The sequence below is a fragment of the Cricetulus griseus genome, chromosome 3 (assembly GCF_003668045.3).
Source record: "Cricetulus griseus strain 17A/GY chromosome 3, alternate assembly CriGri-PICRH-1.0, whole genome shotgun sequence".
Lineage (NCBI taxonomy): Eukaryota > Metazoa > Chordata > Mammalia > Rodentia > Cricetidae > Cricetulus > Cricetulus griseus.
The window spans coordinates 11,032,793-11,050,939 of record NC_048596.1 but is presented as its reverse complement, the minus strand read 5'-3'; the positions used below and the strand labels follow the sequence as shown (position 1 = coordinate 11,050,939).

The window sequence follows — 18,147 nt, the reverse complement described above, 5'->3', positions numbered from 1 at the left end:
TACAATATGCACGTGAATCTAGAAAACCCACATGCTGTGGAATGAGATTCTGGGGCATAAATCCAGGATGTCTTCTTCCTTAATGTTGAAAAATCTGTGAAAGTACTTGTTCTTCATTTATTCATTTAGCAGAACTTCCTGAGTTACTAATATGTAAGTGGGTTATTTAGAACCCATTTAGAAAATTCTCGAAATATGCCTTCAGCTCCTTATTCATTCACTGACTCCTTCTTTCTTTTAATTAATTTTAATGAGCCTGCTCAATGTGCCAGGCACTCCACAAGGCTAAGGACATACAAAGCAACCTTGTCTTACCATCATGGAGTTTGCAGGAATGACAAGACAGGAAAGCAATGAAATATATTCAGTATGATGGATTGGGAAGCAGCTGCAAGAGCATGGTCTCAGAATGCACTGGGAAGACTATGGAAAGATGGAGGGAAAATATTTGGTAATGCAGGCAGAAAACCCTGCTTTCCCATACTGGACTCCAGGGTAAAGTTCTTTCTCTAAAGGCTGGGGATCTTCCCAAGTGCACAAATACAGATGTTTACTTGTTTTTGACTCCAGAACTGAATAGTCACCAGTTCAGAGGGATCATCATGGGACAGATTCCTGCTGTTTTCAAGGATAGCACATTGTGATTAATGGAACGTTCAAGAATTATTTTGGCTGACTAAAGATAAAGCATTTTGTGGAGTTGTGTAGACCATACTCTACCCGAGGAAATTATTCGTAGACGGCACAGTCCATCAAAAATTGGCTCCTAACTGGTAGTTTTCTCCTGTTATCATCCTATTTATTAGCTAACACTCATTACTTTAAAATCAGTTCTAGAACCTAAGGTAAGATCGAGAAGACAAAGAGGCAGTTGATAGAAGATAAATGCACCACAGATTCTAGTCCTATTAGCCAGTAAGTTAGGAAAGAATAGGGGAGGAGTTAGTCTCTTTCCAAGCCACAAGAATGTCCATAAGACCTCCTGTTTCCAGCAGTTTCTGAAAAGCACAGGGCTTGCTATCTGACAATTACACTCTGGGAGTAATCTCTCACTGAAATGATGTGTCAAACAGATCAGCAGCCATTAGGTCCCTGATTTATAGAGCAGGAAATTTCATCTACCTTTATCCTAACTGATAAAGGCATACTATAAGATCACTGTATTTTAAATTATTTTGAAAACTTTATGATATTCTTTGAAATATCTAGAGAGAACTCCCTAAGGTTTAAAAAAAGAAGAGAAATAAATAGAGGGGAGAAGGGAAGAAATAAATGATGAGATAGACAGATAATAGGATAAGAGGTAGATAAGTAGATACATAGACAATAGATAGATAGATGATAGATAGACAGACAGACAGATAGATATGACAGACTGAGAAAGCACTGTGTTGAGTGAAGCAGATTCACTTCTGTCTGCTGATAGCTCTCCTGATACTGTGCATTTGGCAACTCAACCCCTCACCTTGAGTACCTTGCAGCACGACTGCTACTCAAGCATATTAATAGATTCTTAAGTTGCTATTGAGCTTTGTAGCTCGTGACAAAGCGAAGGTATACGCCCTTGGTTTAAACTGATAGTTATCTTTCTTCCTGGTTCTCACTGTATGTGTGTCTGTCCACACCCCACCACATGGGCTATTTCCTCTGAAAAAGTAGCTCCTTAGTGAGACTCAGGGACTAAAGAGCAATGAAAATAATAACAGTTCAAGAAAAATAAAACAACATGAGTGTCTTCCACATTCTCTATGGATCATGAGTCCCTCTTCAAGATGAGCTATCTCCTCATCATGGTGACATTTTGACAGTTTTGCTACAAAAATATCACAAAAGAAATACATAATTATTAGTCACCAATTCAAGCTACTATTCAGACACTGCTTCTACACTGCAGATGCCATGGACTGAGTACAAAGAACTGTGACTGAAACAGTCTAAATTGGAGCGTCTGAAATCATTTTCATTAATAATTTTTATGTATCCTGATTTACATGGTTGCTTTCTGTTACCATAAAGGAATCTTAGTTTATGATTTACATGGACAGCACATTTGTGTTTTAGGAGGAGATGCAAAAGAAATTATACTCTTACTGGAGGTAATAAAATGACATCCTTGTTAATGTAGAATGTCTTAGCCATGACAAATGGCAAGAAGGAAGAACATGTTCATGAGAACTTGGATGTCTGGATACAAATAATCAGCCATATTGGTGAGCAACTAACATGAGACAAATCCAGGAAAACAGTGGGCAAACTCCAGGAAAACTTTGGGCAAGTGTTCATTGGTTTTTCTGTGTCTTTTGCATATTAAAATCACAAGTGTTGCTTGTAATGTATCTGTATCATTGGGCTTAGTCTAAAAGATCTGATTTGGTTAGTTTGGGGTAGGATCACACACACACACACACACACACACACACACACACACACACACACACACACAGTATGCCTTCATTCATCTCTTAGTATATCATGGTGGGTGCATGTAATGGGAAAATCCCAGAGAAGTAGGAACACGCATGCTCTTCCCATTGACACTGCAAAATATCCCAGGGCATCTGTGGTTTAAAAAATAGGCAGAGCTTTGGGCAACAATTAAAAATTTGTAATGCTGGAGCTCTGTTGAAAGTTTGTCCAATCAGAGTTCATCTACTATAGTGCTTCTCAACATGTGAGTCTCTACTTCTGTGAGGTTGCATATCAGATATGCTGCATATTTGCATTATGATTTATAACAGTAGCAAAATTACAGTTATAGATTTGCAATGAAAATAATTTTAAGGTTGGGAAGTCACCCCAACATGAGGAACTGTGTCAAAGGATCGCAGCATTAGGGAAGTTGAAAACCACTGGTCAAGTACAATTTTCCTTAGGTTAGGCAAGCAGGTGTAGTATTAAGATTGGATCTCTAGTTACGCTCACACAGCTTCGGCACGCACAGATTATGCCATTTCAAAGGACTCATCAGTGTACCGATCATTTCAGGAGGTTTACTGTTTAGATTTTATTTACAAAAGTATGCGGGAAACTCAAGTGGGTAAAGCAATTTCCATTTCCAATTTCTAACCTTTCTGCAATGTACTTAGAAATGTAAAAATTAACCTGAAGAACTAGCAGCCTGCAAACTCAATTCTTTTGAATAAATGTCCCTTATTGCCATCAGACTAGAGTGTTATCTGAATGCCAGCCATTATTTCCTACCCACCTGAAAAGCTTCAAAGTGATCTTTGCAATGGGGATAGAGATAACTACTCTTGAATACTGATTCATTGCTGAAAATCACACTCGTTCCGGCTCCAATCTTTGACTTGGTCTCAAGCCAACACTGTGTTTTGCATTTGGCATACAGCTTTCCATAGAGATTTCACCTTCTTGTTTCCACCTGGGTCCCAATAGGAATCTCATGGGTGTTCAGTTATGTGATTTCCTAATGCAAAGCAACAGAGTAATTGCTCACTCATTTTAGCAGATTCATATGTGAAATAAACCATGAAAATCTGACATGAAACATAGAAAAGAGGCACCCGAGTCAAGATAGGAGCTTAGATTTGTTAGAAAGCCACAGGGCAACTTTCTTTTCTTTAACTCAGTCAGTTTCACAATGGGTTGGCACACATGTCTTCAGGCATTGTGAAGGCTAACCCTAATAGTAAATCTGACAGAATGTAAAGTAAGCCTACAGGTACTAGGTATGTCTGTGAGGGATTTCTTGATTCGGTTAACTGAAAAGGGCAGAGAGAATCTAAATATGAGCAGTAACAATTCATAGGTAGAGGACCAGATTAAACACAAAGCAGAAAGGAAGCTGAGTTTAGCAACCATTGCTCTCTACTACTTGACTGCAGATACAGTGTGACCAGCCACACCAAGCTCTTGCCAACATGACTTTCATGCCATGATGGCCTATACTCTGAAAGTGTGAGCCATAGAGTCACCTTTCTTTTGTCAAGTTGCTTTTGTTGGGCATTGTGTCACAGCAAGAAGGCAAGTAACTAATCCTGAGATCATGAAAAGAAGACCCCATGGGGCAAGGTAGAAATGGAGAATAGTCCATTTAATAAGGTCCTGCTATTCAACTGGACCTGGGGCATATTTTCTCACAGAGCAAAAGGAAGCTGAAAATCTAGGTATGGTTCAGACATTTCCTAAATATATACATTTCCCTTCATATATCAGATATGCCTTTGTGAAAGAATTTCAACACAAGCCCCAGAGGAAAGTTGTGTCTTCATCCTCTTGGGAAGAAGCATCTCAATGGTCACTGAATATGATGCAAGACTCAATGCTAAAAGCACCATGGGAAACTAAAATAGACTTCTCAGATTCAGTAGGAAACTATTTCTCACAAAAATCATTCACCACGCATTCTTTGTGACCACACAGTTTTGCTATATTAATCACCTAGCTAAATATACGTAACTTCCATTAAATCTTAAATAAGCATGTTGTATCTCTGATTGAATGAACTGAATCATCAGCAAACCCCTCTGCTAGACAAGGAAAAACGATGCCCAGAAATGAAAGTATTAACCAAAGTTTGACCATACTAAATAACTATATCAATCAATTTTTGTCCTACTGACAAAGAATCCATAAGGAAATCATGTCTGATAGTGAAGGCCTATAGTCTCAGTCACTCAGGAGACAAGGTAGGAGGATAAGGCTTGCTGGGCTATGGAATGATTTCAAGACTATCCTTGTCTATTTAGGAAGAAAGTGTTTCACATATATTTTTAAAACGATAAATGTTAAATAATCAAAAAAAGCAAGAATGGAAACAGCAAAGGAAATTACTAACGGGACAACAGCTCCAGGATCAATTTCCTATATAAAATACACAAGGCTCTGCATTCAACCTTCCTGTTTAAAAAAAAAAAAAAAAAGACTCCATGTGGATTCTTCTAGGCAGCATTGTTTATGGTATGCACAGGGACTAGGGAGTGATAGATAACATCAACTCAATGAAGAAAGTAGGCCTAGGATGTTGAGGGATGAAGACCAGGCTCTTTCTGCTCTGGTCTATGAAGGTTTATTCCAGACCTAACCCACAGCTTGACATTTACAATTACTTTGCTAACTGTACCTTGACACTCCTGATGCTAGAGATGCTACAGTGGGTTTAATATGAGAAATGTCCCCAATATTCAATCTCATTATTTCCCACAGAGTTGTATCTAGAAGACACAAGGAACCTGTAAATAATAATTAATCATTTGCCCTCAAGGACTTAGGCACCTCATGCTGGTGAGGACTGAAGGACCAATCAGCATGGTTATAAAAGCAGCAGCCTCTGATGTTCCCTACTGCCTAGACTTCAGGACCACGGAGCTGACTTCACAACCCCATCCCCAAACCCACATGCTTCCTGGTGACTGCCTGAAGGAGAATTTTATCCTTGTTTCATCTGCTCCATGAACAAATAACCTGGGAACCATTTGGGGTTACGACTCTACAAGCTCTGCAAATACTAGAACCCCAACACAAATAAACAAAGCAGCAATAACAAGCAGAGTTCATGGGTTCAAATGTATCCTCAGACGTACAACACCAGCCTGTAGTCTCTGGAGAGGACAAAAAGCAGCCCCCAGAGGCCAGCAGCATCAGCCACACGTACACTGTCAGCAAAATTACAGTTGCCAAGGCTTCTGTGGCCCACTGCTGCCTGGCAGAAGGTGTATCTAGCATGTCTATGCTTTCTGAAATCCTAAATAGACAATATCCCCATGCAATTTAGAAAGAAAAAGAAGATATTTTGAATTCTTTTTTGTTTTGTTTTGTTTTGGGTTTTTTGTTTGTTTGGTGTTTCTTTTGAGGTCACAAGTGACAGATTTCCAACTGGAAGAGTGTGGTAAAAAAGTGAGCAAGGATGATGCAGGAAATTGTGAAATGATGGAAAATTAAGTAAGCGAACTTATGTTACAATAAATACCAGGAAATATCTAAATGTTTCCAGAAAAAAATATTCCTTGTCCCATTGAAAACAACTTTCATTCTCTATACCAAATCATGGTTAATACAAGTGTGTTGTCAATTCAAAGGATATGTGTTTGGAACCAAATAATGAGTACAACCTTCCCAGTTGCTCTGGCTAAGAGTTGAATGTGACATGACAGAATTTTGTGATGTCATGTTACCTTTGGCTAACTCTAAAGAGTTAAAGCAGAGCTCACATTGGCTCAGCTCGGCACCTGCATTTAAAAGTGCGATGAAGCAGGACATTCAAAGATAAATTCTTTTAAAAAGCTCTTTTAAGTCTTGGTCCCTAAAAATGCTGGCAGAAATAAATACACATTTTTACAGAAAAAAAAAATCCCTGTGCCTTTCATGAATTGATTGCATCTCCTTCTTCTGCAAGCTAAGAAGTCATAATCCTGTGCAATCACAGATTGTTTGAAGCCAATAAACCAAAGGTGAAGACCTTGCTAACACATCCCAGCAGGAGAAAGAAAGAAAGTCGTGCTGAGGAATAACTCTTCAGAGAACCACTTCTCCCTGGAAAGAGGAGAACAGAGCTGAAAGTGCTCCTCATGATTTATGCTTGAACAGACTATCAGAAACGTCACCTGAAATAAGAAAAGAGGTTTTCTAAAGTTCTCAGTTCTCTGTTGTCTTGTGATACACACAGCCAGGCCAGCACCCCTACGTGCAGGCTCCATTGCTGGCCTGACTGCTCACAAATGAATATTTCCTACAACTGTGTTCTGTGGTCGCCTTCCTTTGGGGTAATTCTCAGGTGACAGGACAGCATAGAGTAGTTGGGAAAAGAAACCAAGGGATATTTGTTACATGTGTGTTCAAACAACCCTTGAATGCTAGCTGACCACACTTGGCTTCCCTTCACATTGTATTAGCTTCCAGCACTCATGGGGTATAGGTGTGGCCACACAGCATGACCACATCAATTACATGCAGATTAAATTCATATCTGTCACCTTTTCACATGTGCACTGACAATAAATTAAACCATCCTGACATTTGAATAAATGAGCCTCTGTAAACCTTGATTTCCCATGATACATAGGATGGTGCAAGTTTTATATCAGTTAATTAACTCCACACATGACAAAGATAATTTTTCAATGAAATATTTCCCCAGTAAATTCGTCAAATGCTGATTATCTGCTGTAAAACAAGAATAGTGCTTGGTGTTAGGATATGATGGTGAATGAGATATATATTTACAACTTCCCAACTCCCCATAAGGATAAGACATTTCCAGGAAATAATATTCTAAAGAAAATTAGATGTGGAACAAGAATGAGTTCACATGTAACCAGTACTTCATTGTCTGTGATTAGGGAGAGCTACAACAAGAGATGGTTCCTGTGAGTTCAGAGCCTGGGCTCAGGAGCTAGCATGGCTGAGTCAGGTATCTGCTCTATTGCTTAGCCTCCAGGCGACCCTATGCTAATTATTTCTCTGTGCACCAGTTTCCTCATATATGGGAATAGTATACAGCTACAGCCAATCTTCTGAGTTCTTTTGAGGATGAGTTAAATACATACATTGATAGAACTTTCAGGAGAGTTCAGAATTAACAAAATTCTTAGTTACTTTCCTGTCATAAGAAGACTCTAAGACCAAGGAAACATACAAACAACAAACAAACAAACAAAAAAGAAACAATGTTTATCCTGGATTGTGACTCCAGAAGGTTCCAGTTCATGGTCATCATGGCAGGGAAAATGGCATAGCACTGGAGCAGTCCCGGAAAATTTACATTCTGATCCACAGTTGCAAGACAGAGAAAGCAATGGCCAACTAGGAATGGAATGGACTTTTGAAACCCCAAAGCTCAAGCCCAGTGATATATCTCCTCTGACAAGGTCACACCTTCTATTCCTTCCCAAACAGTTCCATCTTACTTTGAAATATGCATTCAAACATATGGACCTATGGGGTCATTCTCATTCAAACCACCATACAGGGCTGATAGCATCATTTATTGTGTAAATCCTATAGGGGGAGAACCATTTCAAGTAATGACCAAGTAAATATTAAAGCCCTCATTTTTGTCTGACTCTTTTCATTGTTTATTGTGTTGAGTAGGAGATACATGCTTACCACAGTGCAAACCAAATCCCATGAGACAAAAACACAGTTTCAGATGAGAAAACAAGGAAAGGGGATTTAAATAGATTCCCCGGGGCCTTAAAACAAGTAAGTCAACAGGGCTTAGATTCACATCCAGCCTGTCCAATTTATTTCATCCTCTCCCTTGTATCTAACTTTTCAAAACTGCATTTCTATCTCTGGGATACATTTTAGGATACACACTAGAGAAGAATTTGAACAAGCCAATTTTGCAGAACTAAAATGTGAGTATAGTATGGTTTTCTCCATACACTACACTAGCAGCACCAGAAGGTGTCTAGAACTCAGTATGTACTCAAAAATTCCACAGACATCTTTCTCAGGCTGTCCTGACTCCCTCTGCATGGTTCAGTTCATTTGTCCTCTGGAAGTTTTCCTTCGCCTGCTAGAACACCAGCATGCATCAATTAATGCTTCTTATTATCATTATTATTAGTCATTGTTATTGATATTAAAAGAACTTCTTGTTAGCTCTCAGTCTCCTCATCAGACTGTGAAAAGAAAATGATAAGATTATTCACATCTGGGTAATACCATTCAGCATATTTCTAGGCATGCATTTATTTGTATATTATGTTATTAAATCTCACTTGAAATTCTATTTGGCAGTCACTTTTCTAGGCTCCCAGAGGAGACACCCAACATCTCATGCACCAGGAAACATTTTAGTGGTGTCATCAGACAGCAGAAAATAATAAATAAGCTCATTACAGACTGTGACTTACAGAAGATGAAAGCAACAAAAAGTAGAAAGAACAGAGGACTCACTCTTAGTGGTACAGACAGGAGAGCCTTTTAACAATAAGTTGGTATTCATGCTAAAGCCTAAGATGGGCTGTAATTATTGTTGACAAATAATTATACTCAATTTTCCTACAGATTAACAAATCACATAGCAGTACACTTTGTGATCCCCCTCTCTCTCTCCATATGTATATATATAAGCTCAAGATTTGACATTATTGGACAAAGGGATGGTGCCATGCGTGGAAAAGCCTCTGAGGACCTATGAAGATGCATGCCCATTTGTTATCAAGGAATGGAGTGTGGTAATCTAGATTTCAAGGGCTCTGTGGACTTAAGATTTAACCACACACTGCGAAAACTATTGCACAGGGGCTGCATAGAAAAGGAGAATTAATACCCTACACATTTCCTTAGTCTGTAGCTGTGTTTGACATCAGAATACCAGTTGCTTTGCTTCCTATACCATAATATTCTGCACACGCTTCCTTGACTTCCATTGATAAAGTTATTAACTCATCAGGATGCTGTGTGCCTGGCTGTGTCTCTTATCTATTACTTGTTAAAAGGAAAAATGGAGAACTTATTACAGTGCCAGTCATCAAGGAGTACAAGGCTATATACCCAGTCCAGACTCAATATTTCAGAGTTCTCTTTGCAAAAACAAACAAGCAAACAAACAAAAACACAACAAGACAAAACAAAATGCACACAGCAGGAATACAGTGTGCTTTGTGTTGGTGACATGGAGCCTGCCCTGGTGTATGGCTGATATACCAAGTGGCACCCCATTGGAGAAAACTTAATTTTACTTTCCCAGCAGGTGTCTATTGCAAATAACTTCTTTGTTAGCATTAGAATTTTGTGTTTACTTCCCCTTCCAGTTCTGTAATTGTCTTTGGCTTCAATCTGTGCAGGTCCTTGTGGTTACTGGCTCTGTGAGCTCACATGTAATATGCATATATATATATACATATATATATATACATATATATATATATATATACATATATCCCACCCCTACTGCTTGTCATAACTCTTTCCAGATCCTCCTTCCATCCCACTTCCCAAGACGTTTTGTTCATTTAATAACCCACTTAGTTCAACTTCCCGCCCTGCCCCACAGAAATATGGGGCCTTCTACTATATATAGCATGGTTGATCTACTAGGGATCACACCCCTAAAGACAACTCACTCACCCTCCTCTAACAGCTCTTCATCTAAGTCATTTCTTAATTTATTGTTTCCAAGAATAAAAGAGTTCATTGATACTTAGTGTGGGCCATATTTCTTTCTGTAGGAAGGCAACAGAAAGGAAACTAAGACATCACAATATTGTTCACCAGCAATTTCTCTGACAAATACCTAGATAAGCAATTTAACTGCAATGACATACTTTGCCTCATAGTTTCAGACATTTGAGTCCACGCTTAGCTGCTTTCATTGCTTTGGGGACATCATGGCAAAGGTATGTGGTGAAAGGAAGCTGTTCTCTTTACAGTGCCCAGGATTCATGGAGAGAAGAAAGATAACAGGGACAATATATAACAACTTTCAAGGACATGTCTTCAGTGACTTCTCTACTCAACCAGTTCTCATCTCCTCACAGTGCATTCTGCTTTGTCCCATTCAATGGATTACTCCAGTGTCCATATGAAGCAAGCACCTCTTAGTACCACCACTAGCTGGAGCAATCCTTCAACAGCCGAGCCTGTGGAGAGGTTTTATATACACTATCATACATGACCACAGTCTGCTTTTCTAAACTAGAGTGGAAACACAAACATCATAATATCCTGTGTGCAACTTTGTCTTGCACCTACCACAATTCCACCTACACAATTTCCGCTTTGCATCAGATTCTGACTTTCTGGAAAGAAGGGAACCTTTATTACACATAATTTTATTGGCTGACTACTGAGTATGGTGCCTGATGCGGAGAAGTAGGCAGCTGTTTGTTGAACTGAATGAAGTAGATAAACATCTGGCAACAATTAGAAGACCAAGACCCAAGATGCGCCACATCCTTAATGAAGAAGAGGGAATTATCTCTGTATGAGAAGAAGGGCAGTCCGCAAGACCCGTGATCAAAAATCACCAAGGTAGACTCTATTATATTTATTAGAATGTACTGAGAGAAGAACAATGGGGAAAACAAGGATTGAGACCATTCAATCCTAGTCGGATCCTAAAAACATTTACATTCAATTATTGCTACTGAATTTATAACTCCAACCTTCTGGGAATGTAGTCCAGATAATTACTTACATTATAATGCAAGTTTTAGTACAATGATGACACTTTTAGAGCTCTGTGGTACTTTACGGAGATCAAGCTATTAAAATACAAAGACAGGTCAACAAATATGTTTCTAAAGTGCTGTACATCATATCGAATATTGACTGATGAGACTAAAGAGACATCAGAAAGGTAAACAAGAACCAGATGCATGCACATTAAGAAAACAGACTGAGGAGAGCCAGTTCTGTGTAAGCACACAGTCACCCAGCAAGCTCTTAAATTTCCCTAAGATTCCGTTCTCTCTGTGGAGACTGGAGACACTAATGGGCCTGATTTTACAGGGTTGATTCAAGAATAAACACAGAGAGAACATTTCTTACTCCTCAGAAAGCTCGTCTTGAGTTAGTTTAATTCAATATGCACATTCCACATATCGGGGCACTTACAACTCAGACTCATTTTTAAAAGTATTAGCTTGATAGATACCCATGATTCATTGTGAAGTGAAACAAAATAGGCTGGCAGAGTTGAATAACTAGAACACTCCTGTGTTCTTAAACAAGAAAATACACACAAAATTATTCCTAGTCGAGCATATCAATTAACGCTTAAATTGAGCAAAATCATTGGTAACTGTTAATAACACCAAGCTCAAGTGAAACCTGGAACCGTGTGGAACATGAACAAGTATTAAAGGTTGAATTCAGACATTGCTGCATTGACTGGTTCATTATAAAGAACACCTACTACTTCCTCCATGTAGAAAATCAGCAATTTAACCTTCATAAAGTAAATGTTGTAAAAGTGCGGGAGCCAAAAGCACTGCCATGTGACATAGATACGGCCTGAAAAGCAAAAGTAAGAAAACTCAGACACCAAGGGTAGAGATGGAGACCACGTGTGGGATAGCAGCCTGCAGGCCTTCAGGGCAGTGGTGGTACCCAGCAGCGAGCACACAGACAAACCACATATGTGTGGATTCAAAAAATTCCCCTTCAGAGACATTTTCACACATCATTTTTAGAGTGTGTACTTCCATTTCATAGCATAGCATTTTATCTACAGCTGAGTAAAAACTGGGTTGGGTAGGAAAAATTGTCTTCAAACAGGAAGTTAACAGTGTGACCCAAGGCACTCTTTGCTGCCCCAGTGGAGCTTCTGGAGCAGAAAGAGGAAAGGCCTTGCAATCCCGAGATGGGATTTGTGATACTGATTTTGACCAGTCCTCCCCAACCTGTCTGACAGGGGCACTGCTGGTGTGTGTTCTTTAAAAACGTGTGCTTGTATCTCCTTCAGAACTGCCTAGGGCTTCCTCACCAGCTAAGCCTCTCTCAGCACAGTGCTCATTACCCTGGATGAGAGAGGGGAAAGATGAATATATTTCTTCTTGAAGATACAGTATCTTGATTTGACATTTTATTTATCTCAACCTTTAAGCTTATCTTCAAAAGGTAAAACCAGCTTTCCCCACAAATCTCAAAGCTTAATCCACTATCAGTTAGAGTTGGTATTCAGTTGCAGTTAATTGTTCTGTGTCAGATCACCCAGTGGGTCTCAGTTTGACTCCCTGAGTGAACAATGACACCACACAAAACAAAATCAGCAACTTGCTGTAGGATTAAGGTGCAATCGATGGCAGCCTGAACAGGGAGTAAATCTCATTAATTGGGTACAATAGTAGCTTGTCATCCCTGCCTCATAGATCTGAAGAGCTTTAAGTCCTAAGGACATCAGTACAAGGTCAGCTGCCTCTTGGCCCCCACCTGCTCCAATGCCCAGAGGGCATATGACACTTGACTCTTCATTATTCTGCTGGTGGAACTTTCAAACAACAAGGCCAAAATGAGGGTTTGGATCTGGTTGTTGGACATTTCTCCGTTGCTCAGTACTTTTCCAGAAGTAGAAAAATATGCTGATAAAAATCTCAGTCCTTAAGAAAAAGCCTACTCATTTATACACACATAATATACATACATTAACTATTAGTTTTCATGTGTATGTGTTTGATTATGTATTTGCATGTTTGTACTGGGGGTTGGACATGCACATGTGTGCTTGGGCTCTGTGGACAACACAGTTGTCAACTTACTGGATGCATGCTTGATCACTCTCCACCATTTTTTTTTAAATAGAGTTTTCACTGTCTCTGGAGCTGACTTATTTGGCCAGTCTGAGTGGCTACCAAGCACTGGAAATGCTCCTGTCTCTGCCTCCCCAGCACTGTGATGGCAGGTGCCATTTTTACTTCCTTAACCCCCTCCCTAAGATTAGAAAACACACTCTTTATATGTGGCACCATAGAGAAGAAAGCAAATCAACACTGGATTTCAGCAGTCTGGTACCACCTTCTGTGTATTTCCCACAATGCAGGTGATCTTCATCTGCTAATGCCCCGTTGTTTCTCTAAGACAAGGCTACATGTCTCGTGATTGTCTAATATACAATATGCACTGTTTATGACAAATGCACTGTATGGGCTTTTATTCTTATGAATGCACATACACTAGGAAAAAAACTATCAAGAGACACAAATTTACTGAGTCATGACCATTCTGATCAACCTTACTGAATTTAAATAATGAGCTAGGTGCTTGATGTAATTAACTTCATGATTATCCAGGCACCAACCAAAACGCCCATGCCTTCAGGTAAACTGCTGAGCATTAGCTCTGGCCACCCCTTGAATGCCTGCACACAAAGCTCCACCCTCTCTCTGGGGTTACCAGATGAGACAGGAGTAGCCATTCAGAGGCTGTGCTCTCCTGGATTCCATGGGTTGGCACAGTCATGGCCCCCCGATACAGGCTGGTGAGAAGGAAAAAATTTAGAGCAACAAGAAAAAGGCACACTTTTAAAAACCCAAATAAACAGTAAAACACACCATATTGGGTTACTGAGGATATGCATTTTTTTTTTAATTCAGACGGATAGCACCCCTAAAACATCATTGTTCATGAGATATTCTGCCCCTAAATTATATGTATCTATTCATGTGACACAGTACTTCCTCCCCCACCACACACAATTTGTATGTGTATGAAGTACAGTGTGAAAAACAGAGAAAATGGTATACATACATACATACAAGTGTCTCTGTGCCCCCGTGTGCGGCTAGGCTAGGGAGTTGCAGCACCATGGACAGCAAACTAAGAAAGCCTTGCACCTGAAGGGAACCTGGCTCTGGCCCACATCTAGGCTGGGGTAACTAATGCCTTCTACAATGGGAAGTGCAGCCCCTTTCTTCTCTTGAGTTGCCAGATCAGTGAGAATCATGGGAGTCAAAATACATTAGCACCTCAGGAAGAGCAGAACACAACAGTCTCATTGACTAAGAGAAGAAGGCATTTCTCCCGCCTGCCAACAGACAAAATTGACCCCATCTCTAGAGGAAACAGAATGAAAAGATAGAAAGGCATGTGCATAACCAGAAACCTTCCCATCAGGAAAGGAGACTTCAAGAGACAGCACTAGCAGATACCAGACTTAAACAAAACAGTAATTAGCGACCTAATTTATCTACATACCTCCAAAGCGAGCTCTCTGTGATGCTCCCAAGGTTATAGTCATAGAGCTTTGTCAGAATGAGAATCACCTGAAGGCAGAAGAAGAAATCATGGTTAGTCTCAAACAATTACAGTCTTTTAGAACTGAAATGGCCCAGGGGAGGGCTTAGGATTCCTTTAATGGGCGCTTAACATAATTGAATGAATTGTTAGCACTTTGCTGCTGCTGAGGGCTGGCAGCCAGGTACTGTTCTTCTCCAGCCAGCTGCCCTGCCCACCTTTCTCGGGGCCACCCCACAGCCAGTGATGCCTGTTTTGTCCATGTACATTTTGCCCTGGTAGACTTAGTATTTTTCAGGAAGTTTGCAAAACTGTCAAATATGTACACTTCAAGTTAGCCCGAGTAAATCTTCAGGAAGGTCAGTTCCCAACTATCATAGCTGGGTCAATGATCCAGCATCCTTGATTCCTGAGCCTCAGTGTGCCCATCTGATAGTAGAGAGCAAGGCACTAAATTCTGGGAAACATTACTGTGAAGATTATAAATATGGATCACAAGTACAAATCACATATAAATTTGCATGGGTGTCTTCAGCAGTAGCTCCTTCCCTTTGTTTGTGAGTTTGACTAACTTTTTCTTCAGATTTCACAGTCACATAGGAGCAATGACACCACAGAAGAGCAACACAATGGCACTGGAGCTGGGCAGTTCTAGGTCATGTGACCCCAAGACTTAGAAAGCTGGGTATGAAGAAGCCTTCAAACTAGGAACAGTACATTCTGGGGAAGTATGTACCCCCAAATAAATTCCTCTCAGATTCACAGCCAAGGTCCCTTTGATTTGTTAACTGTTTCCAGCTTCACTTAGTGTTCAGAATGCAAGAAACATTAATTGATCATCCAAAATTTCCCCTCATGTCAGAGGAAGAACACAAACAGAACAGTGAAGCTCGGAGTCTGTGAGCCAAACAGTACAAAAACAAAACTTCTCAAAAAGAAATGGGGAGCTTCAGGGTCCCCACTCGTGCTTGTCAGGATTCCCGACAGGCTTGGCCCTCCAGCAAACTGAGAGGAGAGCATCCCTGGTATCTGTAATCTCTAACAGGCTCCACCCGATATCCCAGAATACCCAAGCCCCAGGGCACCCATGAACACTGAGCGGCAAAACCTGCACCCAGGCACTGCTCTTCTTCTATCTGTTCTACTCTTCTCACAAGTAAGAGGAATGTTCTGGGCCAATTCTTTGTTCCGTTCAGCCTGGCACACAAGGCTTAGCCCTACAACTTTTGGCCCTGCTATAATGATTCCAACTCAGCAGAAAACCATTCTCATCAGTGTCCTGGATTTTCTCTCAAGGCCTTGGGATCAATTAGAGCCACAGCAAGCACACAATGTTCTAACCTTAAATTCTGGGACAGTGGCTGCCCAAGCATGCTAAATCCTTCCAAATTCCAGGTTACCAGCCCAGTGCCCCATTTAGGAGGCAGGAGCATCAGTGATCCTTAACACTCCACAGAAAGCCAACTAGGACTCCTTTCTAGGAAATGGAGAGCTATGTTACCCAGAAGACCAACAGAGATCCCTGCAGACCCATCCTCTAAGGCTGCTCTCTCCCAACCCACAGTATGAGCTGTCATCAACCATCTCTTCTAAACTCCCTTCTTCAGCAAGACAGGAGCATGTGTGAGGTGGGGCACCCTATGGGTACATCAGATGGCATGCCTGTGATGGGGCATATGCTTAACAGATCCTTGTGCCAATTAAGTCCCTCTAAGTGCTAAATTTCCATCACAGCCATCCCAGGAACACTGATCTGGGACAGCATGGTGGCTGTTTGTTTGAAGACAGAGAGTGATGCTGAGATTCCACCTCAGTGTGATTTTGCCAAACAGGCCTATAAATCCCCCACGAGGAAAATGGGGTGTGGGCAGACAGTATTTCTAAGTAGTTGCTCTCATGATACAACATAGCAGTAAATTAAATAATGAAGTTCAGATGGTCACGGGCCCTAGCTCCCATTCATGTGACAAGGGACTTTGGAGGTGCCCAGGAGTAGGAACCCTTTAACCCAGTGTGAAATGGTGTGAGCCAGCCCGCCCACACACACAGAGATTGTTTAAGAGTTTCCCAGGGCATTCGAGCACCGAGGTGGAAATCTTTTCTCTGCTTCCTCTTGCTGGGCTAGTAAAACTGAAATGCCAGTGATATGGTCCAGCAGTTTATCAATACTGCACGAGAGGTGTCCTTTGCAATGTTTCACAGCATAGCTGTTCAAACCAATCTAATCTTCCTGCTTTTAGAACCAGAGCAAGAAGGAAAGGCAGACTTCTAGCCTTTAGTTATGTGTTCAGTTGATCATCTGAGGTCTGGCTTCCCTTCATTTTCCCTCTTGGGTGTATGCAACACTCACCACCTCACTCCTGGACAGTTAAGTGATTCAATGCCAGGTAGGAGCTGTTAAATTGTTTATTGGTGACGTATTGCTCTCTTATGATTAGCAGTGCTTGCTTAACAAAACCCTCCAGTGATAAAGGAGTCACTGCCCAAATCACTGCTCCAAAGAGAGGATAAGTTGAAAACCCAATTGTCTGCCTGTCCCAGTACTGTCAACCTACAGTTTTGTATATCTTCAGATATGAACGAAATCAATATAACTGTGGCAACATTTGCTTAAATAATGTATCTTGGAACTTTTTTTTATTCTATAAATAATTTTCATGTATAAATTTTATCAGTTCAGGTATATGACACTTATTTACAAATTCAGAGGAAGCAAGGATGTTTTCAATTGTGTGTGTGTGTGTGTGTGTGTGTGTGTGTTTTCATGTAGATGTGAGCATGTGCAGAAGAGGGGAGGTTAGACCTGCATATATGTAACATTGGGTTTCTTGCTCTATCATTTTCCACCAAATATTTTGAGACAGAGTCTCTCACTAAACCAGGACCTTACTGATTGTACTAACTGGCTGGACAATGACCTCCAGTGATATGCCTATCTGCTCCCATGTGTTGAGGTTACAGATGCAAGCCAATGTAACGATAAGTCCGCCAAAGCCACCGGAGCCCTGCCACCACGTGGGTGCTTTCCACCAGGCTGCCCAAGTTCTGCCCACTGCCATGTTAAGGTCCCAAGTAACATACAGAGACTTATATTAGGTACAAATGCTGCTTGGCCAATGACTAGAATTTCCCATCTGCTAGCTCAGTCTTAATTAACAATCATAATCATAAGATTTATCTTATGGAGGATGCTGGTGGTAAGCACCCTCTCTTGCTAGTGGCTCACAGGATGGCTCCAGAGAAGAGAGCAGGAGGAAGAGGAAGAGCAAGAGCAAGAGGACGATATATGAGTCTGCTGCTATGTCACTTCTTGTCTGGATCACAACACTTCTTTACTACATTTCCCAGAATCCTCCTTGACTCCTAGTCCCATCCAACTTGCTTCTTCATTGGCCATCAGTACTTTATTCAACATCCAATAAGAAGATAAACATATACAGAAGGACATTCCCCATCAAGCCACCTATTTTTATCCTTAAGTGTTGGGAATTGAAACACAAGTTC

General features: G+C 40.6%; 1 protein-coding gene across 4 annotated transcripts in view; it reads right to left on the bottom strand.

The window, feature by feature from the left end:
- Positions 1–18,147, bottom strand: part of Sorcs1 (sortilin related VPS10 domain containing receptor 1) — a 513,824-nt gene that overhangs the window by 301,868 nt on the left and 193,809 nt on the right. For all 4 annotated transcript variants that reach the window (XM_027407047.2, XM_035441778.1, XM_027407045.2 and 1 more), the window contains exon 2: positions 14,605–14,672. In XM_027407047.2, the coding sequence (XP_027262848.1) occupies positions 14,605–14,672 (68 nt within the window). The remainder of the gene's footprint in view (positions 1–14,604; positions 14,673–18,147) is intronic.